The 16,311-nt window shown below is 37.0% G+C and overlaps 1 protein-coding gene across 1 annotated transcript in view; it reads right to left on the bottom strand.

Annotated features, from left to right (window-relative positions):
- PHKA1 (phosphorylase kinase regulatory subunit alpha 1) overlaps window positions 1-16,311 on the bottom strand; it is a 147,729-nt gene that overhangs the window by 96,263 nt on the left and 35,155 nt on the right. The window contains exons 4-8 of the mRNA XM_058441325.1: window positions 13,413-13,435; window positions 11,931-12,063; window positions 11,032-11,112; window positions 5,011-5,109; window positions 3,782-3,928 (exon numbers count right to left, since the gene is read on the bottom strand). Of these exons, the coding sequence (XP_058297308.1) occupies window positions 3,782-3,928; window positions 5,011-5,109; window positions 11,032-11,112; window positions 11,931-12,063; window positions 13,413-13,435 (483 nt within the window). The remainder of the gene's footprint in view (window positions 1-3,781; window positions 3,929-5,010; window positions 5,110-11,031; window positions 11,113-11,930; window positions 12,064-13,412; window positions 13,436-16,311) is intronic.

The raw sequence follows: 16,311 nt of genomic DNA on the forward strand, positions 1-16,311 counted from the left end.
ACACAGGTGGCTGCAGTGCCATGACTTCAGCTGCTCGAAGCCTGGCCCCAGGAATGGCCATGACTCTGGTCCTGCATAGTAGAAAGCCAACCCTGGACAGCCGAAACAAACAGCCTGACGGACCCATGTCCCCGGTCAGAGAAACAGCCCAGTGGCTCCACCCCTGGCAAGCCAGTTCCCAAGTCCCACGCCCCCAGGCACAGAAATAGCCCAGCAGCCCTGCCCCTGGTTGGCAAACCAGTCCCTGAACCAGCCGACCTGCCATGTGCCTATGACCTTGGCTAGAAAAACAGCCTGGCAGCCCTTCTCCTCATGCATGTGTACACCCCAGGGCCAGGAATCAGTCTGTACAGGAGCCCACCCCCAGCAAAGCCACCCACCACACTCACAAACTCCTGCAGCCTAGGCCATTGAGGTACTCACAAACGTCAATTATGTGGATTACAGCTCAAGAAACTGCACAGAGACTATAATAACTGTGTCCACCTAGAACCAAAGCCAGTGTATCCTACCTAAACCAACACCTTAGGACCCATCTCCAGAAAAAAGTCTTTCCCTATCAAAGCTGCTCCATAAATTGGAAGAGGTACCTGCTCCACCAGATGTGCATATATCAATTCAGGGACACAAGAAACATGAAAAGGCAAGGAAACATGACACATCCAAAGGGACATAATAATTATCTAGTAACAGACCTCAAAGAAAAGGAAATTTATGAAATGCTATAAAAGAAACTCAAAATTATGATCTTAAGGAAACCCAGCAAGATATAAAAGAATAAAGATAGATAATAAAGTCAGGAAAACAGTTCATGATCTGATGAGAAATTCAACAGAGATATTATTTAAAAAACAAATTTTAATGCAGAAGAATTCAATTAATGAAATAAAAAACACAATCGAGAGCTTCAACAGATGAGATCAAGCAGAAGAATTTCTGAACTTGGAGGCAGATCTTTTGAAATAAACCAGGCATACAAAAAAAAAAAAGAATAAAAAAGAATGAAACAAACCTACAGGACTTGCAGAACACCATAAAGCAAACAAATAATTGCATTATGGAAGTTTTAGAAAGACAAGAGATGGGAAAATGTGCAGAAAACCTATTTGATGAAATAATAGCTGAAAAATTCCCAATTCTTGGGAAAAATATGGATATCCAGATCCAGGAAACTCAAAGGTTCCCAAGTAGATTCAATCCAAAAAATGTTCTCTCATAGGTACATTATAGTCAAAATGTCAAAAGTCAAAGACAAAGAGAAAATTTTAAAAACAGCAAGAGAAAAGCATAAAGTTACATATAAGGGAATCTTCATTAGACTAGCAACAGATTTCTCAATAGCAATCTCACAGGCTGGAAGAGAATGAGATGATATATTCTAAGTGCTGGAAAAAAAAAAAAACAAACCTGTCAGGCAAGAACATTATACGCAGAATTAGACCAGCCTTACAAGAAATGCCTAAGGGAGTTCTACAACTGGAAGTGAAAGTATGATAACTATCATCATGAAAACATGCAAAAGTATAAAACTCACTAGTACGGCACATACAGAAAGGAGAAAGAGAAAGAAAGAGAAAGAGAAAGGAATCAAGCCTTATCACTACAGAAAACCACCAAACTGTAAAGATAAACAACAAGAGAGGAAAAAAGGAACAAAAGATATACAAAACAACCAGAAAACAATTAACAAAATAACAGGAGAGAGTCCTCATTTATCAATAATAACCTTGAATGTAAATAGATTAAATTTCTCAACTTAGATGTAGATTGGCTGAATGGATAAGAAAAACAAGACTCATATGATGCCTACAAGAAAGTCACTTCACCTGTAAAGACACACATAGACTAAACTGGAAGGAATGGAAACAGATGTTCCATGCAAATACAAACCAAAAGCAAGCAGGAGTAGCTATACTTATATCAGATAAAACAGGCTTTAAGTTGAAAGTAAAAAGAGACAAAGAAGGTCATTATATAATAATAAAAGGATCAATTCAGCAAAAGGCTATAATAATTGTAAATATATATGCACCTAACATTGCAGCATCCAGATATATAAACCAAATATTATTAGATCTAAAAGGAGAGTTAGACTCCAGTATAATAATAGTGAGAGACTTCAACATTCTACTCTTGGCATTAGATAGATCATTTATATAGAAAATCAACAAAGAAATACTAGATTTAAACTGCATTATAGACCAAATGGACCTAACAGACATTTACAGGGCATTTCATCCAACAGGTACAGAAAACACATTAGCACATGGAACATTCTCAAGGATTGATCATATGTTAGGTGATAAAACATGTCTCAACAAACTTTTAAAAATTGAAATCATTATCAATTATCTTTTCTGACATCATTGAAAACCAGAAATCAATAACAAGAGAAACTTTTGAAACTGTACAAACACATAGAAATTAAACAACATGCTCCTCAATGACCAATGAGTCAATGAAGAAATTAAGAAAGAAATTTTAAAATTTCTTAAAATAAATGAAAATGGAAACATAACATCCCAAAACCTATGAGATAAAGAAAAAGCAGTACTAAGAAGGAAGTTTATGGCAATAAATGCCTACATCAAAATAGTAGAAAGATTTGAAATAAACAACCTAATGATGCACCTCAAGGAATTAGAAAAGAAAAAACAGAACCCAAAATTAATAGAAGGAAAGAAATAACAAAGACCAAATTAGAAATAAGTGAAATTAAGGCCAAAAAATACAAAAGATCAACAAAATGAAAAGTTTTTTAAATAAACAAAATTGGCAAACCATTAGCCAGACTAAGAATAAAAGACCCAAGTAAATAAAATAAGAAATAAAAAAGAGACATTATAACCAATACCACAGAAATACAAAGGATTATTAGAGACTATTATCAATAAGTATATGCCAAGAAATTGGAAACCCTAGAGAAAACAGATACATTTCCGGACACATACAACTTACCAAGATTGAACCAAGAAGAAATAGAAAACCTGAAAAGACGAATAACGAGTAATGGGATTGAATCAGTAATAAAATGTACTCCAATGAAGAAAAGTCCAGGAATGGATGGCTTTATTGCTGAGTTCTACCAAACTTTTAAAGAGCTAAAACCAAACTACTCCAGTAAATTGAAGGGGAGGGAATTCTTCCAAACTCACTACAAGGCCAGCAGTACCCTGAAACCAAAACTGACGAGGACACAAGAACAACAAAAAACCCATGGGCCAATATCCCCGATGAACATAGATGCAAAAATCCTCAACAAAATACTGTCAAAACAAATCCAACAGCACATCAAAAAGATTATACACCATGATTAAATCTGATCAAGTTGGTACCTTGTATCTTTTTATTGTTGAGCAGTATTCTACTGCATGAATATAGTGTAATTTGTTTATCCCTTCCTCTGTTGAAGGTTTTTTCCAGTTTTTGGCAATTATGAATAAAGCTGCTGTAAACATTTGTGTGCAGATTTTTTCGTGAGCATAAGTTTTCATTTCTGTAGGGTAGATTTCTAGGATGACATAGTTGGGTTATAGGGTGGGTGTATGATTAAATTTATAAGAAACTGCCAAACTGTTTTCTAAAGTGAGTGTACCACCCTGCATTGCTACCAGGAATGGCTGCAGAAGCTTTAACACTTTTAAAAGAAACTATAAAGACAACTCAGAAAACTTAAAGGTTTCTTGAAATCACAGTCACAGGTCATACTTAAGGCCCCCAAAGGCACAATTTATCCTTAAAGTCACAGCCTTAAAGAAAACAAAGGCACATATGGACATACCTGAAGCTTGGTGATGATTTCCTGTTTTGTGAGCTCCACCAACTGGCTATCCTCTACTGCAAAGGCAGGGAAGGAAACCACTGAGAGTAGACTAGCATCAACCTCTTTTGATGTTGAAGCACGGGGCAGTAGTGAATTTAGGATAGACTAAGAGAAAAGAAGTTAAGTTTATACAAAAGGATGTATTTCTTCTCCCTTTACCCCAATATCTTATCAACACACATGATATCACTTTTGAATATGTTTGACAAAATAGAAAAGAATATTCTTTATCTATTTTAAGTAGGTTAGTAAATACCTTAGCATTGTAAATCTAATAGCTTTGGTTTCAAAAGATTTATGTAGAAGAGGACCATTCACAAGAAAATCTAGACATTACTCTATAGTTAGAACTTAGAAAACCAGCAATTTCTGTAAATCATCTCTTGCCTTAATTCTGCTCTCAATACTTCCCTATCCTGATTCTTAACCAGTTACTCACAGATAAGGAATATTCTAACATTATTATACCACCCACAGTCCTGTTGCTCCACTAGCAACTACTTAAGAACAAAGTCAAGAGAAAACACAGCTGCTGAGAAGCAGGATAGGGAAGGCTCAGCTCCTCTACTCCTGACATATTTTTTTTTCCTCTGGGAAATTTTGTGTTTTTAAAATTGGAGATGAGTTTATTATACTCAATAGGACCCTATGGTATCTAATCAGGGTTTGAAGGAAAGGAGAAAATTCCTCATGCCAACGAGAAAAACCTTAATCTTTCAATATGGAGAGTAATCCTAAACAAAACTGAAAATACGTATTTGCCACTTAAAGTCTAATCTCCAAATATCTAAGCCTAGAGTCAACCAGGGACAAGAGAATGTTTCAGAAACACTAACAAGAATACTAAGAATCTATCATCTCTTGTTTTCTTTATATATTTAGAAAAGGAGATATTCAGAAAGAGAGACCATATCCCTTTGATATGATACTGGTGGATAATTCCACATAGTATGGTGGGATCCCTTTATAACCTTTGGCTAGAGAACAGGACTATGATCTATTTTATAGCCCATGCTATATTTGGCTTATCTCAGTACAGTGTGCTTGCTAAATATATTTTTGGTACATGGTAATTAATCAGATGATGCACTGTCTCTCATTCAGCTATCCTTAATCTAAAGCTCATGCTTAAATCTGAGTCTGGGCAAGAATAAAATTTGCTATTTCCATTTTCCATAATCCCTTACCTGGCAGTGTTGTACTTCATCAGCCAGGACATGGATAACTGATTGAGGCCCACCTTTCACACCAAACAGATCCAGTTCATCTAATGCTTCCAGGGCTGCCTGTGAGGAACAAGAACGGAAAGGACAAGTTTAGCATTAGAAAGATATATATTTCTTCTCCCTATATCCCAGTATCTTATCAACACACATGATGTCACTTTTGAATATGTCTGACAGAATATATAATACAATAACATTATTTATTCCCAAGGCATTCTGAGTTTCTCTTTGTCTCCCATATTGTCTCAGAGAAAGTTAAGAAGGAGTTTGTAGCATTATCAAGTTAAGCATAATACTTAACCATCATTGTACTCTCTGCTTCTATGAGTTCAACTTTTTTAGATTCCACATATAAATGAGATATTATGTTTTTTAAAATAGAATTTATTTATTAATTTCTTACTTTTCTAAATATATTTTTTATCATAAAAGTAAAACACACTCCTTATAGAATATTTTGAAAACACAGTAAAGTACAGAGGGCAAGAAAATCACCCAAAACAACCACTTTTAACATTTTTGACATGTTATTAGTTTTTTCTATGTCTATTTGTGTACAGTTGAGATCACATCTGGTATCCTACTTTTTACAATTAATAATATAGCATAAGTATTTTTCCATATTACAAACACTATTTTGACATATTATTATCTCATATGGCTATAATAAAGTATATTTAGCCATTTACCAATTGTTAGAAATTTAGGTCGCCTTTAATTTTGTGCTATTAGAAATAGAACTTTGATAAACATCTATTGCTAAATTATAAATTCCTTGAGATCAGGGATTATGTCTTCACTAATATCTAGCACAAAGCATGGCATACGGTAGGCTCTCAGTAATGGCTGTCAAGCTAATAAAATAACTCTTTGTATTCATTTTGAGTTATTTTATAAGCATCAATTCCCTGAAGTAGAATCACTGGGTAAAAGAGTATGAATAATTTTTAAGACATAATGCTAAATTGCTTTTCTTGCAAGTTGTACCAACATAGCTATCACTAGCAGTATATGACAATACCTTCCTTAATGCAAACAATGTATTATCTTAACATTTTTTCCTAATGTGATAAAAAAATGGTGTATCTGTTGCATTCACATGCATTAAATTGCTAATAAGATTGAATATTATTTCTAGTATTTATTAGTTATCTGTAATTCCTCAATTAAAGGGCAGACTTGACCTAGTCTTGGGGGTAGAAGGCAGTTTTGAAAGTCTTCCCTGAAGAAATGACATCTAAATTGAGACCTATAGGGTAAGTAGAAGTTAGCCAGGCCCAAAATACTCATTAATTACTGCCTTACTATACTACTCCTTACCCCGCCAAACTCATGTCCTTCTCACATATAAACACATTCATTCTAACCCCATGGCCTCAAAGTCTTAACTCATTCCAGCACCAAAGATAAGACTCAAAAGTCCAAAATCTCATCTATGAGTCTGAAATCAAAACAAGTTATCAACTTTCAAGATACAATGGTGGTACAGGCATAAGACAGACAGAGATATTCCCATTCTAAAAGAGAGGAATAGGCAAAAAGAAAGGAGTAACAGGCTTAGAGCAAGTCTTAAACCCAGCATAGCAGACATTAAATCTGAAAGCTGAAGAATAATCTCTTTTGACTCTGCGCTCAGGTTGGGATTGGGTCTCTAAGGCCTCAGGCAGCCCTGCCCCTATGGCTTTGATGGGTGCAGCACAGGTAGCTGCTTCTATAGGTTGCAGTCTGGTGCCTGAAGCTTTCCCAGGCAGACCTTGCATGCTGCCAGTGACTACAGTTCTGGCATTCCAGTGGTGGTCCTGCCCTAGTGGGAACTCTCTGTGGAAGCTGCAACCCCATGTTTCTGCTTCAGTGTTGCTCTAGCGGGGGCTCTCTGTTGTGGTTCCACCCCTGTGACGAGTCTCTGCCTGGGCCCAGAAGCTGTTTTATATGTCCTTTGAGATCCAGGTGGAAACTGTCATGCTTCTGCAGCTCTTGCATTCTGTGGGCCTGCAGAATTAACACCACATGGATACCTTCAAGGTTTATCACTCGGACCTTTTGGAGTAGTGGCATGAGCTGAGTGAACACTGAAGCAGGGGTGCCGGGAGTACAGTTCCAAGGCAGTCCTGGGCACAGCCAATAAAGAACACCCCAGGCCTGTTCCCTGAAACTATTCTGCCCTCCTAGGCCTTTGGGCCTGTGATGGAAAAGGCAGCACCTAAGATCTCTGAAATGCCTTGGGGTCTTTCTTCCATTGTCTTGAGGAATAGCACCTGGCTCCCCTTCAACATGCTGATAAGTCCAAGGTCAAGGGGCCCCATCTGGTGAGGGCTTCTGGTGAGTAGAAACTCTGCAGAGTCCCGAGATGGAATGGGGTATCACATGATGAGGGGGCCTGAGTGTGCTAGCTCAAGTGTCTCTTCCTTCTCTTATAAAGCCACCAGTCCCATTCCCATGATAACTCACTAATCCATTAATCCATGAATTGATTAATGCATTTATGAGGGAAGAACTCTCATGATCCAGTCACGGCTTAAAGGCTCCACCTCTCAATACTGCTATATTGGTAATTAAGTTTCAATACGAATTTTGGTGAGGGGGGACCACAAACATTCAAGTCATAACAATTACAAAGGGAAAATAGAATATTTACAGTGGAGAAACCTGGCAGATACCACCTTAATGAAGTCATAAAAGATAACATCAACAGTAATGGGACAAATTCACATCATGTGCTTCCTGATGATAAATTAAGGACACAGCATCACCTCTGTGGTATTCTTGCCAAAAACACATAACCTGAATCTAATCGTGAGGAAATGTCACAAGAAATCAAATCGAGGAACATTCTGTAAAATAACTGGCCTATACTCTTCAAAAATGCTAAGGTCATGAAAGACAAGTAAGGACTGAGGCACTGTTCCAGACTGAAGAAGCCTAAAGAGACATTACAATTAAATGTAATATGTTATCTTAGACTGGATTCTGGATCAAAAGGATTTTTTTTTTTTTTGCTACAAATCACATTATTGGGACAACTAAATAAATTTGAATGGGCTATATCAATTAGGTGGCAGTATAATGCCAGTGTTCATTTCCTGATTTTGATGCTTGTATCATGGTTATAAAAGAGTCCTTGAGGAAATTCACACTGAAATATTTAGGAGTAATGGGGGCATCATGTCTGCAATGTACTGTCTATTGGTTCAGAAAAAAATAACTCTGTGTGTGTGTGTGTGTGTGTGTGTGTTTTATTTAATCAGAGAAAAAGATAAAGCAAATATTAACAAGTAGGGAACTTGAGTGAAGGGTACTATATAGGAATTCTTTGTACAATTATTATAACTTTCCTCTAAGTCACAAATGAACACAAAATAAAAGGCAAAAAAGTTTAAGTGGTACAAAAACTTTAAATCAAATATACAAAAATATTGATAATATCCAGGTAGTGAGAGTTTGAGAAAAATGGCAAAAAAGCTCTATATGTAAATTTGTAATAATAAGTACCAGTGCAAAAAGAAACAGGTTGTAATAACATGTTCTCAATGTTAGTTTCCAAAGGTATTTCTCTGTCAAACACTTTTATTCACTGAAAGAAACAGCATATGATTAAAAAAAAAGAAAAGAAAAATGACATCTATGGTATATAATGACATATATCCACCATATGAGGATGAGGAAGTGTAAACTAGTGGAAATATTTTTGAAGGGCAATTTATTTTTTTTTTCATTTGAAATTTTTTTTATTATACGTTAAGTTTTAGGGTACATGTACACAACGTGCAGGTTTGTTACATATGTATACATGTGCCATATTGGTGTGCTGCACCCATTAACTGGTCATTTAGCATTAGGTATATCTCCTAATGTATCCCTCCCTCCTCCCCCCACCCCACAACAGGCCCTGGTGTGTGATGTTCCCGCTTCCTGTGATCATGTGTTCTCACTGTTCAATTCCCACCTATGAGTGAGAACATGCGGTGTTTGGTTTTTTGTCCTTGTGATAGTTTGCTGAGAATGATGGTTTCCAGCTTCATCCATGTCCCTACAAAGGACATGAACTCATCATTTTTTATGGCTGCATAGTATTCCATGGTATATATGTGCTACATTTTCTTAATCCAGTCTATCGTTGTTGGACATTTGGGTTGGTTCCAAGTCTTTGCTATTGTGAATAGTGCCGCAATAAACATACGTCAGCATGTGTCTTTATAGCAGCATGATTTATAATCCTTTGGGTATATACCCAGTAATGGGATGGCTGGGTCAAATGGTATTTCTAGTTCTAGATCCCTGAGGAATCACCACACTGTCTTCCACAATGGTTGAACTAGTTTACATTCCCACCAACAGTGTAAAAGTGTTCCTATTTCTCCACATCCTCTCCAGCACCTGTTGTTTCCTGACTTTTTGATGATCGCCATTCTAACTGGTGTGAGATGGTATCTCACTGTGGTTTTGATTTGCGTTTCTCTGATGGCCAGTGATGATGGCATTTTTTCATGTGTTTTCTGGCTGCATAAATGTCTTCTTTTGAGAAGTGTCTGTTTATATCTGAAGGGCAATTTAAAAGTATACATCCCTTAACCTAAGGGTTCCACTTTGAGGAATTTTTCCTATAAAAATATTTGTGTAAATTTACCTGGATGTATGTACAAGGATCTTCACTAAAGTATTATCTAGAATATTAAAAAATAAAGACAATTATGTCAATGGAGCAATTACTAAATACTGTATAGCAGCTGAAAAGAATAAACTAAATTTGTCTGTGTGAAATGACATAGAAGGATGTTTGGTTATGTTGTTCAGTGCACTATGAGATTGTTAGGCCAGGCACAGTGGCTCACGCCTGTAATCCCAGCACTTTCGGAGGCTGAAGCAGATGGATCACCTGAGGTCAGGAGTTCGAGACTGGCCTGGTCAACATGGCAAAATCCTGTCTCTACTAAAAATAAAAAAAATTAAAAAAAATTAGCTGGGCATGGTGGCAGATGCCTGTAGTCCCAGGTACTCAGGAGGATAAGGCAGGAGAATCTCTCGAACCCAGGAGGTGGAGGTTGCAGTGAGCCAAGATTGTGCCACTGCACTCCAGCCTGGGCGACAGGGCGAGACTCCATCTCAAAAAATAAATAAATAAAATAATAATAAATAAATTAATTAAATAAAATAAATAAATTAAATAAAATAAAAATAGAATAAAATTCTATTGTGACTCCCTTTGTCCTCTGTTCCATGTAATATTTTTTACTTTGAATTCTACTTCACTTGACATTCACATAGTCACCCTAGCTCTTTTTTATGTTTGTCAGACTGTATTTTGCTCATCCTTCTGTTTTTAACCTTTATGTATCATTGTTATATTAGAGCTCTTATAGACAGCATATATTGGATTTCCTTTTATTTTTTAAAATCTATCTATATCTTTGCATATTAGTAGGAGAGACTAAATCATGCATATTTCTCATAATGGATATGTTTGATCCTATTCCTGCTATCTTATTGTATGTTTTCTTGTTTCCAGAGAAGACAAGAGTGGGTAGGATGAAAAAGTAGAGCCAAGTTGAACAGTAATGCTGCTGCTGCTAATGATGATGATGATGATGATGATTTGGGGGATGGAGGAAAATAAAGAGGATAGAGGATTGAGAGAGGATTCCTTGATATAAAGCTTGGTCAACTGGTAAATGGAAGGAATAAAAGCCTTCTTTTGCTTGTTTTTGTAATGGTAGAGATGATAAGTTCAGTTTAAGTCCTTTCAAGTCCTTATGGCATATAATATAAGTAGAGACATGCCACAAAAGCAGTTGGATATCAAATCTGCAGCTTATGAAAGTTTTCATCTACATATCCATGGTTCTATAGGAGAATCTGAATGTTGCCTGTGGTTTAAAATAATCATTAATTTGATTATGGTCCACACTCACATTAAGTTTTATCTGTGACAAAGGGATACCAGACTTCCTTATCCCATACTTAGTACAAACAAGAAAGGAAAATTACCTTTGCCATTCCAACTGAACTGGCATTCAACTCTGAGATCCCTTGGTTGGTCTTGTCTCCACGTTCCCATATCCCAAAGTCCTGGCATAAAATAACCAATATACAATTAGCAAGTCATAACTACTAAATACTTCCTAGATGCAGGAAGTGTTTACCCTTGAATAAAAGACACTAGGAGTAACTAACTTGCCATATAAATGTATACCCACAATGCTTATTAAGGAGATGCTAATGAGCGGGGTGGCCCCTGCAGCTACTTTGCCAATAGCTTTAAATTATACTGGGGCCTCCAAGCCGTTGGAAGACTCCTCAACAGTTAATCAGGAGGGCTAAGAACTATAACTCTATCTGGAGAGGTGTTTCTCAAAATTTTTCATTAAAGCAAATACCCAGTAGATCTGGAAGATGGAGCCTAAATAGCAGCACAATATTTTATTGTAAACATTCATTCTAATTTTACTCTCTATTGGTACTGACGATGTACCACGCACTAATTTATGCATTTTACATTATCTTCCTTAATCCTTACATTTTATAGATGATGAAACGAATGATGCAAAGAGAAGTTAAGTGACTCACTCAAAGTCACACAGCTAATAAGTGACAGAGCCAGGATTAGAATCCAAGGAATCTCACTCCAAAGCCTACCCTCTTAGCCAGAGCTCTATAAATCCCCTGAATCATATAGCTTTTAAAATTACTTTTAAAAACTTTTTATTTTGGAACAACTTTAGATTTATACAAAAGTTGCAAAAACACTACAAGGAGGTCCCATATGCCTTTCACTTCGCTTCCCCTGATGTTAACATCTAACATAACCACAGTGTAATAGTTAAAGCTAAGAAATTAACATCGGCACAATACTATTAACCAAACTATGGACTTTATTTGGATTTTACCACTTTTTCCACCAATGGCCTTTTTACATTCCAGGGTCCAATCCAGAATTTCATGCTGTATTTGTCATGTTTCTTTAAGTCTCTTCTAATCAGTGACAGTTCCTCAAGTCTTGTCTTTTGTGACCTTGACACTCTTCGAAGATTAGTGATCAGGTATTTAGTAGATTTCCCTCAATTTGGGTTTGCTTAATGTTTTCTCATTAGATTAGACTGAGAATATGCATTTTAGGCAAGAATATGTATTACAGACATTATGCTGTGTCCTTCTCAGTGCATCATAGCAGGGATATACAATGCTGATGCGTCTTATTACTGGTGATATTAACCCTCATCACTTGGTTAATGTGATGTCTGCTGGGTTTTTCAATTCTACTGTTACTATTTTTTCCTTTATAATTAATAAATATCTTGAGAGAGATACTTTAGGAGTATGCAAATATCTTGTTTCTCTCAAACATTAACTCACTAATTCAGCATCCACTGATGGATCTTGCCAGAAACAATTATTACAGTGGTGCTTTAATGGCGATTTTCCATTTCTCTTCATTACTCCTACAGCCATTAGTTGCAACTCTTCTCTAAGGAAGAGCTGTCCTTTCTCTCCCATTTATTTATTTATTTATTCAGTTATTTATATTGCTATGAACTTACAGATATTTAGGTTTTTCTCTGGCTTATAATAAAACACTATCACTATTTATTTTGTTGTTCAAACTGTTCCAGCTTTGGCCATTGGGTATTCTTTCAGGTTGGCTCCTGTGACCTTTCCACATGCCTATTCCTTTTTTGAGCATGGCTGAACATGGTAGGTCCTGCCTGCAATCCCAGCAGTTTAGGAGGCTGAGGTGGGAGGATCACTTGAGCCCAGGAGTTCGAGACCAGCCTGGGCAACACAGTGAGACCCGGTTTCTACAATTTTTTTTTTAATTAGTCAGGCATGATGGTGCTTCTATAGTTCCAACTACTAGGGAGGATGAAGTGGCAAGATAGCTTGAGTCCAGGAGGTTGAAGCTGAAGTAAGCCATGATTGCGCCACTGAATTCTAGCCTGGGTGACAAAGAGAGGCCCTGTCTCAAAACAAAACATAACAAAACAAAACACTCCCTCTTTTTGAACATTTCTTCACTTTTTGGCACTGTAAGATGCTCCGATCTTATCTCGTATTTTCCCCGCCATAGCCCTGGAATCAACCACTTTCATAAGAAGTCCTGGTTTATTTGATCAGAAAATGATAGTCAGAATCCAAGACCTGGGCACTGGGTACAGTCATTATCACTGAGGTGTCATTGCTTCTAGGCCCTCTCATTAAATGGAACTTGGAAACAGACATGTGCACATGTGTATGTGCATGCACACACACACACACCCTCCCACACACATCTATATCTCTGTATCTACCTTTAATTACTTTTCGTGCCAAATCTCTGAGTTAAAGTGAAGTTTCAGGAAGGTAAGCCACGTTTAACCCATGACTGGCCTTACCTGTCCCCCGGTCCAGCTCCATTCTAGTTTATACAGCAAAGGTTAGAGTATGAGAATACAGAAATATAAATAATTCTACTGTTGTTATAATCATTGGATATAATGGAGAGGCCAAAGAACCCTAACTTCTGCACTGAACCACAGCAGGCCTGTGGTGTCAGAAGCAAAGCCATCAGTCAACAAATAATGTCTGCTTGCATAAAATTATCTATGTTAGGTTTGTGCTTCTGGTGAATATGAAGTAACAGGGTTCCAGATTTACCTTCCCACCTGCAACAACTAAAAAACTATTTATAACATAATGGTTTTCAATACAATGAACATCACATAATGAAGGACAGTGATTTCTAAGAAAGGGCAGCAAATAGGATGAGTCCTATGACTGTCCCAACCTATTGTTGTAAGAGTTTCCAGGCCACTATACAGGGAGGAGAAAATTAAACAGAGCCTGGCAGACTCCCTGAGTTGAGGAAATGGAGCTGAGTACAGATACACCAAGGTAACCATAATTTGCAGGACAGACTAACGGAGAAGAGAAAGCTACACAGAAAACTACAGAAATCTGCAGAGGGTCCCCCTCAAATATTCAGCAGAATAATGAAGAATGCATGTAAGAGAGAAAACTACTTGAGGCTAGGGAAAGAACCATCCAAAGAACTAAAGGGAAAAAATACCTAGTGCTCACACAGGACAAGAAATAGTGCCTGTTGCAATTAGCCAGACTAGAAAACTTCATAATTCAGGGGGCATGGGGTAGAGTATTCAGAAGTGTCTTACCTATGTAGTGGAGAATAACTAGCCCCAGACTAGACATGACTCTGGTCCCACAAAACACATTTTAAAAGTAATAATGGATTAAACTGTTTTCAACTAAATTAACTAGGTCCCTGAACAAAGCTCGGGAATATTTACAGGAATACAACAATATCTAGGATGCAACGAGATAAGATTCATGATGTCTTTCATCCAATAAAAAATTACTAGGCATGCAAAGAAGCAGGAAAATATAGCCCATAACGAGACAAATCAATCAACTGAAACCAACCTGGAACTGACACAGATGTTAGAATACTCAGACAAGGACATTAAAGCATGTATTATAACTATATTCCATACATTCAGAAAGTTTAGTAGATACATGGAATATAGAAAAATAGACTCAAATTCAACTTTTAGCGATAAAACTATATATGAGCTGAAAAATACATTGGGTGGGATTAGTGACAAATTAGACATTGTAAATAAAAAGATTAGTGAAGTTGAAGGCATAGTAATAGAAGCTATCCAAAATGAAACACAGACGGAAAAAAGAATTAAAAAACTAAACAGTACATCTGTGAGCTGTGGGACAACATCACACAGCCTAATACACATGTTATTGAATACTCGAAGGAAGGGGGGGAACATAAAAACAATATGAAGAAATAATTGCCAAAAACTTTGGATGAAAATGATACATGCACAGATCTATGGAGCTAAATGGACCCTAAACAGGAGAAACGTGAAGAAAATGACACCAAGGTATATCATAATCAAAGTGTATAAAGTCAGTAATGAAAGAAATTTTTTTTTTTTTGAGACTGAGTCTCACTCTTGTTGCCCAGGCTGGAGTGCAATGGTGTGATCTTGGCTCACTGCAACCTCTGCCTCCGGGGTTCAAGCGATTCTCCTGCCTCAGCCTCCCAAGTACCTGGGATTACAGGCACGCGCCACCACGCCCAGCTAATTTTGTATTTTAGTAGAGACAAGGTTTCTCCATGTTGGTCAGGCTGGTCTCGAACTCCTGACCTCAGGTGATCCACCCACCTCGGCCTCCCAAAGTGCTGGGATTACAGCCATGAATCCACCATGCCCAGCCATAAAAGAAACTTTTAAAAGCAGACAGCGGGAAAAGGCACATTCATGTAGAGGAACAAACATAAGGTTGACAACAAATTTGTCATCAGAAACAATACAGGCAAGAAGACAGTGGAACAACATTTTTAAAGTACTGAAAGACAAAAATATCTGCCATCATAAAATTCTAAACCTAGTGAAAATATTTTTCAAATATGAAGATGAAATAAAGACTTCTTCAGGCATACAAAAGCTGAAATAATTCATCACTAGAAGAATGAAGAAATCTTAAAGAAAGTTTTTCAGGCAGAAGGAAATAATGCCAGTTGGAAATCTGAATCTACATGAAGAAAAGAAGTACACCAGAAATGGTAAATGAATTTCTAATTTTTATTTAAATATATTTAAAAGATAACTGTCCAATTAACAGAAATAAAAAATATGTGTTGGTCACAAAGGAGGAGGGTGGTTAGTAAGAAGTGGAAAACAGGCCAGGTGTGGTGGCTCATGCCTGTAATCCCAGCACTTTGAGAGGCCTAGGAGGGTGAATTGCTTGAGTCGAAGAGTTTGAGACCAGTCTGGGCAACATAGCGAAACCTCGACTCTACAAAAAATACAAAAATTAGCCAGATGTGGTGGTGTATACCTTTAGTCGCAACTACTCAGGAGGCTGAGGTGGGAGGATCACCTGAGCCTGGGAGTTTGAGGCTGCAGTGAGCCATGATCGTGCCACTGCACTTCAGCCTGGGTGACAGACAAAAACAGAAAAAGAAACGGAAACACAGATTCAACAAATAATAATAACTTTTGTATCTTTATGGAGGTATAAATGATATACAAAAAAACTGCACATATTTAAACTGTACAACTTGATTAATTTTGATATGTTTTCATGCGTGAAACTATCATCATAATAATGAATATTTGTAAAATTTCCAAAAGTCTCCTCATACTCTTCTGTAATTTATCTCTCCCTCTGCTCCTCTCCTGAGGCAATCATGGATCTGCTTTCTGTCACTATAGATTTCTAGAATTTTATGTGAGTAGAATCATACAGTCTGTA

The sequence above is a fragment of the Hylobates moloch genome, unplaced genomic scaffold, assembly GCF_009828535.3.
Source record: "Hylobates moloch isolate HMO894 unplaced genomic scaffold, HMol_V3 SCAFFOLD_7, whole genome shotgun sequence".
NCBI lineage: Eukaryota > Metazoa > Chordata > Mammalia > Primates > Hylobatidae > Hylobates > Hylobates moloch.